This window comes from Talpa occidentalis, unplaced genomic scaffold (genome assembly GCF_014898055.3).
Source record: "Talpa occidentalis isolate TD23 unplaced genomic scaffold, MPIMG_talOcc4v2.1 talOcc4.7, whole genome shotgun sequence".
NCBI lineage: Eukaryota > Metazoa > Chordata > Mammalia > Eulipotyphla > Talpidae > Talpa > Talpa occidentalis.
The window spans coordinates 88,053,222-88,068,012 of record NW_023605083.1 but is presented as its reverse complement, the minus strand read 5'-3'; the positions used below and the strand labels follow the sequence as shown (position 1 = coordinate 88,068,012).

The window sequence follows — 14,791 nt, the reverse complement described above, 5'->3', positions numbered from 1 at the left end:
ACTGCTATAGAGTCATCACTCAGTAAAGTTAGCTTTTACTACAGGTTTACTACTCAAGGCGTAGCTATTTTCTAACCTCAGACGACGCCCATCTCTTCCAGGCCCCGCCCCTCGGCAGGCCCCATTCGCGCCCGCACTCAATCCGGCTCCTGCAGTCCTCCGGCCACTAGGGGACGGCCGCGCCGAGGACGGCGTTCCAGCGCAAGCAGGAGACGCTCTAGCTGGCGTCTGCGGCTGTTCTGTGGCCGGTGGCGGCGGCGCTCTAGCCGTGGATGTGCGGGGCGGGCTCTCAGTGGTCCGGCCGGCGGGCGGCGATGGCGGCCGTACGGGGCCTGCGAGTGTCGGTGAAGGCGGAGGCCCCGGCGGGGCCGGCTCTGGGGCTCCCGTCGCCTGAGGCGGAATCCAGTTTGGAGCGTGGCGAGCCGGAGCCCATGGAGGTGGAGGAGGGCGAGCTGGAGATTGTGCCGGTTCGGCGCTCGCTGAAGGAACTGCTCCCGGTACGGCGGGGGGCGGGGGGCGAGGAGGAGGTCGCGGAGCGGGCGCTGGGCTTCGCGGCGGGCCGGAAGGGGAGGCGGCCGGCGCCGGGGTCGGGGAGTCTGCGCGGGGGCGGAGTGGGGAGCGGGCGCCCGAGGGGCGGGGGCGCCGGGCTTGAGGGGGGACCGGGAACGCGAGAAAGGACGCTGGGGAGCCCGGAAATGGGCTGGGGGAGGTGGGGTGAGATGGAGGAGTAGTTGAGGACACCCCCTTTCATGCCTTTCCGAACCAGTCTGTGCAAGGGGATTGCTGAGGAGGGGGAGGAATTTTCTGGGTACTTGAAATAAAGGGAGAGCCCCGGGCGGGAACCTAACCGGGATCGGCCCAGAAAGAACTGTCGGGTGGCGCCGGCATCCAGGTCCCCTAGGGCGTCCTGCTCTGGCGGAGCCGCGTCCTGCTGGTGTCTGGTGAGCATCGCTCTGCACTTGTCAGCAGGAGAAACTCAGTGTTTTTGTTGTGACTTGAGGGTCGCTTTGGGCCCGCGCACCCCTGCTGATGTGGGTAGCACCTACACCGTGGCCCCAGCATCTCTTAAGGAAACCAAAATATCAGCGAACCAGCAGTGGTGTTTGGTCTCGGTCTTTTATCATAGCAGAGATGGTGAGAGGTGTCTTGGCTTGTGGTTTGGTGGCTACTTGTCCGGCTTTTAGGGCCGGGCTCAGGCCTCGATGGGTCTTTGCTGAACTTCATTTCTCACCTCACCTGAACTACTTTTTCAGTGCATGTTAGCAAGTCTTGCTTTTGTCTCTTTCAAGTCTCCCAATCATTGGTCGATTTTACATACACAAAAATTGAAGTGAGTTGCGTAAAGTGCAGAGGGCAGGGAGGATAGGCAGAGGGGGAAGCAGAACATGATAGATTGGTCGGGTTAGTCGTCTGAAATAGTGACATTTAAACCTAAATGATAAAAAAGGGACCAACCTTGTGCAGATTTGGAAGAAAGTGTGTTCCTTGCAGGGGCACAGCAAGTACAAAGGTTCTGATCTGGGAACAAGCACGTTTTGTTGGAGTATGGGAAGGTTATATAGCACAAATGGGAGAACAGTAAAAGAGGCCAGGAAGGTTGCCAGAAAACATGGAAAAAACGTAGGTGCGGAGAAGCCAAAGGAATTGTGTGGTGTCATGTAATTAGTGAATGTCGGAGCTGTGGCTTGAGTGCTCAGTTTGTAAATAGCATCTTCTTTTCATTACACTGTGCTGTGTTTTCCCCAGGAGATCTTGATGAGTCGAGACTTTCTGCATTTTGGTGAAGATTTGTGCTCCACCTGGTGGCTTGGCTTGGTGTCCAGTCTGGGTTGGGGAGATAATGACTGTACCTCATCTTGGACAGTTTTCACAAAAGCCTTTAGATTTTCATTTACATGGATAACTTGAGTAGATGGAATTTTCTATGGTTTTGAACAGGCTCTGATCTAGAAATATTTCTTGTATGGTTGATTACTACCACAGAGGCACAGGAATGTGCTTCTGCATAATAATATGCAGAATGGGCTTCTGCATAATAATATGTCAGGATGGGGGAAGGATACTGAAAAGAATGACTATCCGGAAGGAATCAGTTGTTGAGCAGTTTTTTATCATGGGTTTTCCTTAACTGCTGTTAGCATTTCTTACTCTATCCCTTCATGTTAGGATACAAGCAGAAGATATGAAAACAAGGCTGGCAGTTTCATCACCGGAATTGATGTCACCTCCAAGGTAACACCATGATTTATTTATTCACTTTGATAGGCAGGTGAACTGCAGCAATCCTTTGCCTTTTTTTCTTTTGTTTAAGAGGAATCTTTTAATTTAAAAATTTTTAATTGGATTAAAATATATTTTTAATTTCGATTTTGTATTACACAGTGATACCTTCTTGCACCTAAAAATATCCTAGCAGTATTTGTGTGTTCTCAAATCTGTAAAACCACAAAAATCGCTGTCTAGATATCTGTGCTTAACCATATCTAAGAAAAGACTCTGCACTAGGAATGCTTTTTTTAATTTATGTTCATTATTTAAAAATAGGTGTACTGTTTCCACTTTATTCCTTTTGTTTCCACTTTAAATGAAATAAAACATGAAAAGTGGCATGTAGTAAAAAACTTTATTACTTACTGACTGCAGACTTAGAAGAATAAAATTCCAGATTGTGTGGATATCTAAACTTTGAAGACCAAAGCTGAATTATTCTCAATACCTGGGAATATTGCCTTTTATCTGGGGATCACTATTACTAGATTAACAACTTAGTTGTAATTCCTTACATAGTCAAACCTATTATTTTCCTTATTATAAACAATCAGTACATATTTGTTGCTTTAATTGGCGACATCCAGTTTGGACATTCTTTCTGATTTTAATGTGTGATTAGGTTTGGAACAGAATTTTGAATTACAAATGTGAATAATGTTGGGAACTATACCTGAGGGAAGAAACCAATTACTGTACAAAAATGAACAACATTGTAAGAAAATAAATAACTAGAGCCAAAAAAAAAAAAAAAAAAGAATAGTAGTACTGTATTGTTATATTGGATATATGAAAGCAAAAATAAAAATGTTATGCTTTTTAAGGTCTGGGTATCAATCTGTCTTAGATTACTTAAAGTACAAAAGAACTTACCAGCTTTTAGACAGGTAACAAATAGAATAAGTGAACATGTTTTCCTATTGTAATTGAGAATTATACTGTACTTAAAGGGTTAAGCCTGTGTACTATTCTTTTTTTTTTTTTTTTTAAACGATTTATTTATTTATTTATACAAGCACTGGGTACAGTCAGAAGCGCGGGAGGGTGAGAGAATTCACCAGAGCCAGAGCAGGGAGCAGAACAGGCAGAAGGGCCGAAGTACACTGCTGAGGGGAGCAGCGGGTGGCAGGAGAGGTCTGCGCGCCATGTGGCCGGTGGCCAGGGATCTAACCGGTGTTGCAGAGGCTGCGGGGCAGCTACGCAGCCCAGTGCTCAACTGCTGCGCCACCAGGGGAGGCCCCTGTGTACTATTCTTGATTCTACACTTTTTGTCATAATGTGGAACAAATATATGGGGGAAAGGAAGCAAATATATACCAGAATTGGTACTCAGGTTACTAAAGGAAGGCAGATTCGATATTTTTACTGGGAAGACTTCAGTGAAGAAAATTAGCATAACTATTGGGAAATAACAGAAGTGTTGCTGCTTTACCAATCCCCATAAGCTTTCTATAGTCAGACCTTCAATTAGTGTGTTAAAGTCAATATACAATTAGCAAAGGGTTCTAAGAGCCATCAGAAACCCACAGTTGGACCTGGATTTATTTTAGCTCTTGGAAAAAGAACTTATGAAGCTGATTATTTTTTCAGGGAAGCGTCAATGCTTCTTGTCATTTAACGATGAAAACTGGCAATTCCATGGACACAAGCCTAGAATAGAGGAGAGAGTTTCTTTCTTTCAATGTTATTTTTAAACCAGGAAAGAGCTTTAGGGAGTGGACTGCTCAGGCAAACATAATGTGGAAGAATGTGATAGGTGTGATTACCCTGCACACAAGCGATGTCAAATGGGGGTGGTGGTGGGGCTTCTGGAAATAGCACTGAAATCAGAACATCTGCCCCTCTTACTAAGGGAAGTACCTCCAGTAAACCTTCTAAGTTTTTTTGTGTCTCAATTTCTCCACCAAGAAAATTGGGATGTTGAGATTGTTTGGTTCTGATTTGTTTACATGATTGGTAATAATAAATAAAGTGTCAGGGAACTAAAGTGTTATTCCTCATTGAATCAACAAATAAATATGCATTGAATTCCCATAAAACCCCCAGCACAGTGACAGGCATTGAATCATCATGGAGATTGTTACAAGTTATAGTGTTGTCAGTGTACACCCTTCCAGTCATTGACTGAATATCTAATTCTCTGAAAACATTAAATGCACAATATTGCTCATTTTTTCTGGTTTATTTTAGGGTTGTTTCTGATGCATCATGTTGTGTTTGTGATTTAATTTTCCTGTTTTTCACTTCTTTGACTTTTTCTCTACATTCTAGGAAGCCATTGAAAAGAAAGAACAGCGAGCCAAGCGCTTCCATTTTCGATCTGAAGTAAATCTCGCCCAAAGAAATGTAGCTTTGGACCGGGACATGATGAAAAAAGGTACAGGGTATTTTGGGGGAATTTTCCACATTTCCATCGAGAATGGTTTTCTCCCCCGCAGGATGTTGTGCTGTTGACCTTGTCTTGCATGTCCAGACTGCATCCAAATATTCTCAAAAGAAGAGACTTGTGAATTCTCCATTTCTGAGGTGACCTATTAAACATTGAGTGGCTATTAGCTATGTGTCAGATATTAGAGTTGGAAAAAAACAGATTATCTTGTCTGAGGAAGCCCAGAGAAAGTCATCCAGTTAGTGGCAGAGCTGAGATTAGAACATGCTTCTACGACTCTTACTCATTTTCTACTTTTGGCATAGATGTGTTAGCTTTTCTTTGCCTTTAAATGTAGTGGGAATGTTTTTTGGTAGGAATAGTTTTTTTTTTTTTTTTTTTTTAAAGATTTATTTATTTATTTATACAAGCACTGGGTACAGTCAGAAATGCGGGAGGGTGAGAGAATTCACCAGAGCCAGAGCGGGGAGCAGAGCAGGCAGAGGGACCAAAGTTCACTGCTGAGGGGAGCAGCGGGCGGCAGGAGAGGTCTGCGCGCCATGTGGGACCCTCCTCCTGTGGCCGGGGAGCAGCTGGGGATCAAACCAGCGCTGCAGAGGCTGCGGGAAGCTTCACAACCCAGCGCTCAACTGCTGTGCCACTGGCGAGACCCAGGAATAGCTTTTAGAACCACAAGATCAGGACTGCTTTCCCAGAAACAAACATTATCAAATTCAAATTTATCATCAAATGTAAGCCTACTCAGGTTAAGTGACCCTGAGTTGCTTTTTTTTTTTTTAAGATTTATTTATTTATGCATATAAGAACTGGGGTAGAGGCCAGAGATGTGGGGGTGTGAGGATTCACTAGAGACAGAGTGGGGAACAGAACAGGCCGACTGACTGAAATACACTGCTCAGGGGAGCAGTGGGCGAGACAGGAAAGGTCTGCTGCGCCATGTGGGTTTCTCTCTGGCCGGCCGGGAATCGAACTCGTGCTGCAGAGGCTGTGGATTGCTTTATAGTGAGGTGCTTAACCCCTTGCGCCACCAGGGAGGCCCATGAAACCTTTTAGGAGAGTCAGAGCAATGTCAGGAGTGGTGGGTGGAAACTGCTAATACCTTTGTTAATACAGGTTTGTGGTTTTATTTTAGTTTTGTGTTTTGTTAGGGTATTTTGTTTCCTAGAGTTCATCCTAATTGTATATAGTCATGTGCCCCAGTCTTCCAAGTAATTTATAATTAAAAGGGAAAATTAGTATTATGTGTTTTAGTGAGTTCACAGCCACATTTATTGTTCTACTCTAACATAAATTGATGAATGCAAAAGAGGTCTCTCATATTTGAAAATTTGGGTATTTGCCCTCTGCTGCCTTAATTTCTCGAGACTTGCATAGTTGATAATAGAAAATGTTGGACAAATATAAGAATAGCTACTGTTTACTGGGTATTTGCTTCCTTATTAGACAGTGTGTTAATTGACACATTACATGCTCATTTCTTATTCATTTCGTACAATGTATTTTTACCCTGTTTTATAAAGGAGGTTCAAAGGCGGTCTGTACATTGCCTAGGGTTATGCAGCTAGTGAAAGTGGATTCAAAGCCAGGTTTATCTGACTCTAAAACCTTGCCCTTAACTGCTTTGCTCTATTGCCTTATATGTTGTGACATTCCTAAGTCTTCCTGGTAGACAGAGTAGCTTGGGTTCAGAACTCAACTCTAGACATTGTTCTTTTTCCTGTATCATGAACTTGAGTTGGAAATATGACCTTGCTTCCTTAGCAGACTGGGTTTCCAGGCATCTGTTTGAGTGGATTTCTGTTTCAGGAAAAGTGTGAAGGCCAGAGGCAGGGACAGCTGTGCAGCTTGGCATTTATGTGCCTGCATAGCCTGGGCCCAAGCAGACCTTTGAGGCCTTTCTCTCGACTGTCCCTTGAAAGCCCCATAGTTTGACCACACCTATTTCCTTCTAGTCCTGTGAACATTCCTTGCAGTATTTTGCCTCTTCACCTTGCTCATTTGTTGCGCTCTGCTGATTTGCCCTTCCTTGTCTCAAACTTCATGCAATTCAGATGCCGCTTTCTCCATGAAGCATCCCTGACAGCCCACTCAAATTTCTCTGACCTCTTCTGGAGCTCATTAAGATGCCAGGCCACCCCTTTACCCCCCCTTTTCGCCCTCCCCTGACCAAATCTAGTGGCAGTTCCTTTGTGAATGGGGCAAGTTGAGCCTTTTTAGGTCTCAGTCTCCTCTCTGTAAAACAGAGATACTTAACCTGAGTAGGTTTACATTTGAGGTTAAATTTGAATTTGAAAATGTTGGTTTCTGGGAAAGCAGTCCTGATCTTGTGGTTCTAAAAGCTATTCCTACAAAGCAGTAGATTTGGTTGGGTAATATCAGCCGAGGCAAGTTGCTCATTATAACCTCTTTTTTATCCAGGAGGCAGCCTGGCCTAGGACAGTGTTCCTGAACTCTGGGTACCCTTCCTGCCTATTCCAGATCAGTTTATTTATTTATTTTTTCTTAAAGATTGATTTATTTGTTTATACATACAAGAACTGGGGTACAGGCTAGAGGTATGGGGGTGAGAGGATTCACCAGAGACAGAGTGGGGAACAGAGCAGGCAAACTGACCGAAGTACACTGCTGAGGATAGCAGCGGGTGAGACAGGAGAGGTCTGCTGCGCCATTTGGGTAGCTCCTTGGCCGGCTGGAGGATCAAACTCATGCTGCATCTGCGCCACCAGGGAGGCCCTATTCCAGATCAATTTAAATCAGAATGTTTGATGATGGGAACAGGAGTAGGTCCCAGGGAGAGTTATTTTTAATATCTCCCCATTTAATTCAAATATAGTCAGGATTGATAAGGGGTGGTGTGGTTGAGATGATCGGTTCTTTTTTTTAAGATTTATTTTTATTTATGCATACAAGAACTGGGGTGTAGACCGTAGGTTTGGAGGGTGAGAGGATTCACCAGAAACAAGAGGGGGAGCAGAACAGGCAGATCTACTGAAATACATTGAGGGGAACAGCGGGCGAGACATATATAGGTTAGCTCCCTGGCTGGGGATCGAACTCGGGGATCAAACTCAGGCCGTAGCAGTGATAGGGCTGAGACTTAGCCCGTAGGCCACCAGAGAGGCCCAAGAGGATGGATTCTAACATCTGATTGCCTGTATTTAAATCCAGCTCTGTTGCTTTCTAGCTCTGTAACCTCAGCAATTTATTTAGCCTCTAAAATCTTGGTTTCCTCATCTAGAAAGACAGATCACATAGTTCTTATAGATCACAGGTGGTTGGGAGGCTCTTATAAAAGGTGACAGTTCTTAGAGTGGTGTCTGGCAGATAGTAAGTACCCAAGTAAAGTTCATTATTACTAACATTATATGGTATTCTCCATCTTCCAAGCAATGATGCCCAAACTTTTGGGGGAAGGGGTATCTTGGAATAGTATTTTGACTCCTGTAACTAACTATACCGGGTGTCAAGTGAGTTCTTCTCCTTAATAACAATAATAACAGATACTATTGGTTAAATGCTTACTATGGGTCAGTCACTCTGCTATGCATTAACTTTTCCTTTCAACTATCCTGTGAGGGGAAAGTATATTTGTGTTTCACTAAGATGCCTGAGAGCTTGAGAAACTTGTCACAGTCCCACAGCTAGATAAGTAACATGACTGGGATTTGAAAGCCAGTCTGACTGAAACTTAGGTTGCTTACCTCTCTTCTGGATTCAGAGACACTGGGATATGCTGCAGTAGGCCATTCCGCATCAGAGTTATTGTTACTCTTGAGTGATAAAGTGTCAGGCAGCTTCAGTCTCCTTATCCCCAAGATCAAAGTTCTTTTGGCTGGAAGAGACATTCGAGGTCATCTAGATGGATCAACCGTCTGTCCATTGCTGCAGGCCTTTTGGCAAAGTTCCGAATGGTCTCTTAGCCTCTGCCTGAACGGATGGTATCAGTACTATTTATGAGGCAGTCAATTTTGATTTTGAATACTTCGTGTTGAACAGAAGTTGCTGTCTAGTAATTTGTTATAGCAAGACTCTTAGAACAACTTATACATATCAAAATCGCCTTTTTGATTTTATATTTGAAGCACTAAAAAAAAAATTACCTTTTTATTTATCCCTTTTACATTTTGTTGATTTGAAGACTCCATTGTAATCTGTTAAGTTTATTTTCACCTTAACTCTACCTTTCAACATTTTAGCTGTGCTCTTCACTTTGGTATGTACAACTTCTGCATCTTTCTCCAGTTGTAGGTAAATGTTGAACAGGATAATTCTGTTTTTTTTTTTTTAAGATTTATTTATTTATTTATCCAAGCACTGGGCACAGTCAGGAGCGTGGGAGGTTGAGAGAATTCACCAGAGACAGAGTGGGGATCAGAACATCAGACTGATGAAATACACTGCTGAGGGGAGCAGCGGGTGGAAGGAGAGGTCTACGCACCATGTGGGACGCTTGCCGGCGGTCGGGGATTGAACCGGCGCTGCAGAGGCTGCGGGCAGCTTTGCAACCCAGCGCTCAACTGCTGCACCACCAGGGAGGCCCAGGATAATTCTGTTTTATGCCCTGTAGCATTGATGCATGAATTATGTCTAATTCTATCATCAGGCCCATATTTCATTTTATTGTCACAAGAAACTAGATTACATAACTTAATGAACTTGAGATAGAACATCTCTGGTATTCTTTGAGTTTCTAAGTGAACTCATCATTTCCTAAAATGACATGATCTGTATCATAGATTGTAAATTCTGCCTGATAATGTGTTTTTCCCCCCAGCTTCAGAGATGATGATCTTTTGAATCTATTTGAGATTTTCTCTTTTCTTCTTTTACAAAATTTCAGGATTAACCCTTGTCAAGGCCTTAGAGTACTTTGCTCCCTTTTGGTGACTTTATATATTATCTACAAAAATTGAAGATTACTACCTAATTTTGAAATTGTAGCTAAATGTTCGAATCAGTACATTGGGGTGTTAGTCTGAGCTAGAAGATTTAAATCTATTAAAATTAATTATTGTGCTCCTGTCACTTATCTTGGGTTCTAGTTCTTAATACTCTCTAGTCGGCTGTCAGTTGGTAGAACAGCAAAATAGATCATCCATTCTGCCCTTTTACTTGCATCATCTTTCCAATGCAGTGTCGCTCCAAACACTTTTAATAAAAGCCTCAGCACTTTGAATGAATCTGTTTACTCTGGACTGTAACCTTTTCATTAATTGTTATACAGACAATTAATGTTAACCAAAGAAAATTTGGAGAGTAAGAAGAAAAGTTATCCACAGTCTATCACCCAGCCTGAGTCATTATCAGCATTTTGTGTAATTCCTTCTAATCTTTTCCAGTTGTGGACTTAACCTGTTTTTCCTTTTGTAGTCATACTGCTTTTTTCCTTTTCACTTGACAGTCTATTATCAGCATTTTCTACACATATCGCTTGATGTTGATCTTTCAGATTCCTATATTTCTTACACTTACTCTATTACGTTTGTCATTAGTAATTTGCCCCTTTTTACATTTTCCATATGTGTTCTTTGGCGAGTTGTGCTCACTTAATCCTTGCTGCCTCCTTTTTCCTTGGGACCACATCTTACACTCTTGAGTTTTTGTATTTAGGATCTCCCAGGTATTTTGGTCATTCTAATCTGAGGTTTTGGTATTGGCTACTTGGCATTGGACTTTTTCTCTGGATTTTCAGAGGTCTGCTTTCTTTAGGACTTGCATTTTATGTCCTACCACCTACTACCAGTGTCTTTTCTGTTAGGCAATCCAAGATGATGCCCTCACCACTGAGCTTTTAGTCAGCACCTAGTGAGGTCTGTCTAGTCCTCATTCCCCAGTACATGTGTCCCCTGCTGTCTCAGCAGTTAGCCCTTTGTCATCAGTTGGGCATGTATCTTGGGACCTTCTTTGTTGCTTTGTTTTATTTTAAGCGGTGACATTGTCAGCACTGGGAGGAAGTGTTTCTCCTTTGGCAGTCTTCCAGCTATACTGAGCTTAACAAAGTTTCCATCCCTCCTGGGCCTTGCCATTGTCAGTTTGGTTCTCTTTTGAGGTTGAACCTTTCTTGTCCCCTAGCTGGTGAAGGTTAGTTTATCTCTGCAGTGATATGATTTGTGCATCTCTTTTTTTATTTCTTTAACCTCTTTTGAACAAGGTTGTCCCTTGCCCAATTCTAGATGTGTTTGCCATTCTATTTTTCATTAAAAGATAGACACCTGAGGACCTCCCTGGTGGCACAGGGGTTAAGCACAGCACTGTGAAGCTATCCGCTGCCTCTGCAGCATGAGTTCGATCCCCAGCCAGCCAGGGAGCTACCGACATGGCGCAGCAGTCCTCTCCTGTCTCGCCTGCCTTTCCCCTCAGCAGTGTATTTCAGTCAGTCTGTTTTTTCTGCTTCCCACTCTGTCTCTGGTGAATCCTCTCACCCCCCCCCACACTTCTGGCCTGTACCCCAGTTCTTATATATATAAATAAATAAATCTTTAAAAAAAAAATAGACAACTGAGGCCAGAAATTTTGCTCCTTACGCTCTTTACACCTTTAAAAAAAATATATTTATTTATTTATGCATACAAGAACGGGGGTATAGGCCATTATGTGTTGGGGGGTAAGAGGATTCACCAGAGACAGAGTGGGGAGCAGAACAAGCAGACTGACTGAAATACACTGCTGAGGGGAACAGTGGGCGAGACAGGAAAGGTCTGCTGCGCCATGTGGGTGGCTCCCTGGCTGGCTGGGGATTGAACTTATGCTGCAGATAGCTTCACAGTGCTGTGCTTAGCTCCTTGCACCACCAGGGAGGCCCCTCTTTACCCTTTTGTTAAGCTGTTTTCTTACTGTAGAGTTTTTAATATTTTGTTGGAAAAATGCTAACATGCTGTTGATATTTTTATGACTTCTTTTGGTCTTTATTTTTTTCTGCTTGTCTCGTTTATGATCAAGTCCTTCTTATTAGGTAAACAATTCTCCTACAAAATGTTTTCTCCCTGACCCTCAGTCTGTTCTCTCTCTCATCTCTAGGAGCTCTCCCTGTTTTTGGTTACCTTCTTCAGAACCATCTCTTTAATTCATATAGTGTGTTTCTTTTAGCTACAACTCAGAGATCTAACATGGGCCTCCTGGACTAAAGCCCTTCCTTTTCCCAGCCTGAATGTTTGATTTCTCTGATGTGTGGGCATCCCAACTCATTTGGACCTCTGCTCACTGATGCACTGTGGGTCACTTCTGAGACCTTGCTGGGGTTCATTAGATGGTATCTCTGGTTTCATGAATCTGGCTGGCAAGAAGGGTGTTTACCTGATCTGGTGTGGCCATACCTACATGGGAACTTTACTCTTCAGAATAACCTGTCAAAACAACTATTAAAATTTTTTTTATCCAGCAGAATTGAGACTTCTTGGGAGGTTGGGGGAAATGGAGACAAAAGAGGGGAGGGGACCCAGTGGTTTATGGTAAAGGACTGTGGGTGCTTGGATGGTAGGGTGGTGTGGTGACATACATCTGAGGACATGTGAACCTGTTCCCCTAAGTCATATACAGTGTTGTAAACCAATGTCACCTCAATAAAGAAAATGAAAAAAAAAATTGAAACTATCCACATGTGGGTTTCCCTGGTGGCTCAGGGTTAAAGTCTTAGTGCTATCAAAGCTTATGCTAGCCACTGTGGTACGTGTTCAGTCTCCCTCTAGGGAGCAAACCTACATGGCACAGCAGACCTCTCCTGTCTCTCCTGCTACTCCCCTCAAAGTGCATTTCAGTAGATCCACCTGTTCTGCTCCCCACTCTGGTGAATCCTCTCCCTGCACCTCTGGCCTACACCCCAGTTCTTGTATGCATAAATAAATTTAAAAAATCCTAAAAAAAAAGAAAAAGAAAATATTCACTTGTATTTTAAGTATATTTGTTTTAAATAAAAGTAATATATAATATAAAACATTTGAAAGTAATGGACATTGAATTCTTGACAGAATTACTTCTGAGAAGGGAGGGAATGGAAGGGATGAGATTACACAGGCCCTAGTTTTATATGTAATGTTTTATTTTTTCTCATTTTTTTAAAAGATTTATTTATTTATTTATTTATTTATTTATTTATTTATTTATGCAAGCATTGGGTACAGTCAGAAGTGCGGGAGGGTGAGAGAATTCACCAGAGCCAGAGCGGGGAACAGAACAGGCAGACTGACGAAATACACTGCTGAGGGGAGCAGCGGGCATGGCAGGAGAGGTCTGTCGCGCCATGTTGGACCCTCGCTGGTGGCCGGGGATCGAACCGGCACTGCAGAGGCTGCGGGCAGCTTCGCAGCCCAGCGCTCAACCGCTGAGCCACCAGGGGAGGCCCTTTTCTCAGATTTTTAAAAGAAATTAAATATATAAAGTTAGGTGGTAAATATACAGGTATTTTAACATGATTTTTTTCTTGCTGCTATATTTGTATATTTCGCAATTTAAAAGATGAAATAAGATAATATAAAGTACTTAGTAAAAAATGAATATACTCCTGGTAAGACTGAGATTCTTTTTTGACTACAGTTTTTTCCCTCCCTGGGGGTAATAACTGTTAAAACGTGGGGTGACTCATACCAGGCCTTTTTCTAAGTGTTTTTGTAGACAGACTTGTAGCCTTAGAAATATGTATGGTGGGATTTGTGTTTTTACTTTTTTTACTATTAGATGTAATTTTTTGCAACTTCCTTTTTCACACAGTGATGTGTCTTAGAATCTTTCATGGTATATAATTTTATAGGAATACATGATCTCATTGTTTTTAACTACATAATATACTATATGACCAAATCATTGTTAATTATTCTGATAGCTGTAAGATTGCTGGAAACAGTGCTACAAAAAGTCATCTTTGTGTGGGCTAGTCTGTCACCCAGGGGTATGTGTTTAGTATAGTGAGGACTAGTTCTAAACCTCCAGGGCTTATTATGCTCAGTGACATTTGTAATAGACACTCCCAGTTTACCATTAAGAGTGGCCATGCCAGTCCACATCTCACCAGCAGGGAGGGTGACTCTTCCTCTACGCAATGCTAACAATTGTTACTAAGAAATAAAATTTTAAAAAAATCCGGTCAGTGAAAATTAGTTTGAATATGCACTTCCTGCTTGGTAGTGAGGTCCATTATCTTTCATGTTTATTGACCTTTCGCGTGCATTGCCTGTTCCTGTCCTTTGCCTATTTTTGTTTTGGACTGTCATTTTCTTATTGATGTGTATGATTCCCTGTAATGTCATACTTTGCTTTATATCCAGGGGCAACATAGCTTCTTTTTTTTGACTTGTTTTGACTGTTGCACATTTCTCTTTGACATACATTTAAGAACTTTGGAATCAGCTTGTCAAGTTTAATGAATAATCCTGTTAAATTTGGTATAGCTTAAATTGTTACAGGTTAATTTGGGGAGAGGTGTCACGTATTTATCAACACTACTTAATCTTTCTCAATCTAATATGCCAGTTCTGAATGAAATCATTTGTTTTTAATGCTTTTGTTCTGTGATAAAAATTGAAATAGTTTATCTTGCTATCATGTCTCATTTTCTTTTGAAATAATTGTCATCTTTTTTGGTATGTTTCTCTTCTAAAGACATATTTTCTGAACTAGCACAAATGGGTGCTGATGGGATGTGCGGTAAGTAGCAGGTGAGAAAATTCAGTCATTTTTTCTGTGTCTTTTTTTCCTAGCAATCCCCAAAGTGAGACTAGAGACAATCTATATATGTGGAGTGGATGAGATGAGTACACAGGATATCTTTTCCTATTTTAAAGAATATCCTCCAGCTCACATTGAATGGTTGGATGATACCTCTTGTAAGTATACCCATTTCTGTTGAATATGATTTTGTTTAAGATTTCAAAAGTATTTTTGCCACCTCAGGTGGTAAATGATTATGTTTTAGACTACACTACTTGTCTACCTTTTTAGCCTTGGAGAGAAATCTTGCCCATTGATGAGAATCAGAATGTCTTAACTAGTCTGCAGATCAGATCCCAAGAATATCCAGAGTCAGCTCAGAGGTGGTGACCAGGACTATAGGATTCATTGTTAGCATCTGAGTCAGTGTCCATGATTGAGGTCTCTAATAATTTTCCAACAAGGGGGTAGGCCTTGTGTAGACTTGGGGCTGTG

At 42.2% G+C, this 14,791-nt stretch overlaps 1 protein-coding gene across 1 annotated transcript in view; it reads left to right on the top strand.

The window, feature by feature from the left end:
* Positions 1–311: 311 nt before the first annotated feature.
* NCBP3 (nuclear cap binding subunit 3) overlaps positions 312–14,791 on the top strand; it is a 30,892-nt gene continuing 16,412 nt past the window's right edge. Inside the window, exons 1-4 of the mRNA XM_037492595.2 lie at positions 312–497; positions 2,167–2,232; positions 4,540–4,645; positions 14,347–14,472. Coding sequence (XP_037348492.1) covers positions 315–497; positions 2,167–2,232; positions 4,540–4,645; positions 14,347–14,472 — 481 coding nt within the window. The 5' untranslated portion in view covers positions 312–314. The remainder of the gene's footprint in view (positions 498–2,166; positions 2,233–4,539; positions 4,646–14,346; positions 14,473–14,791) is intronic.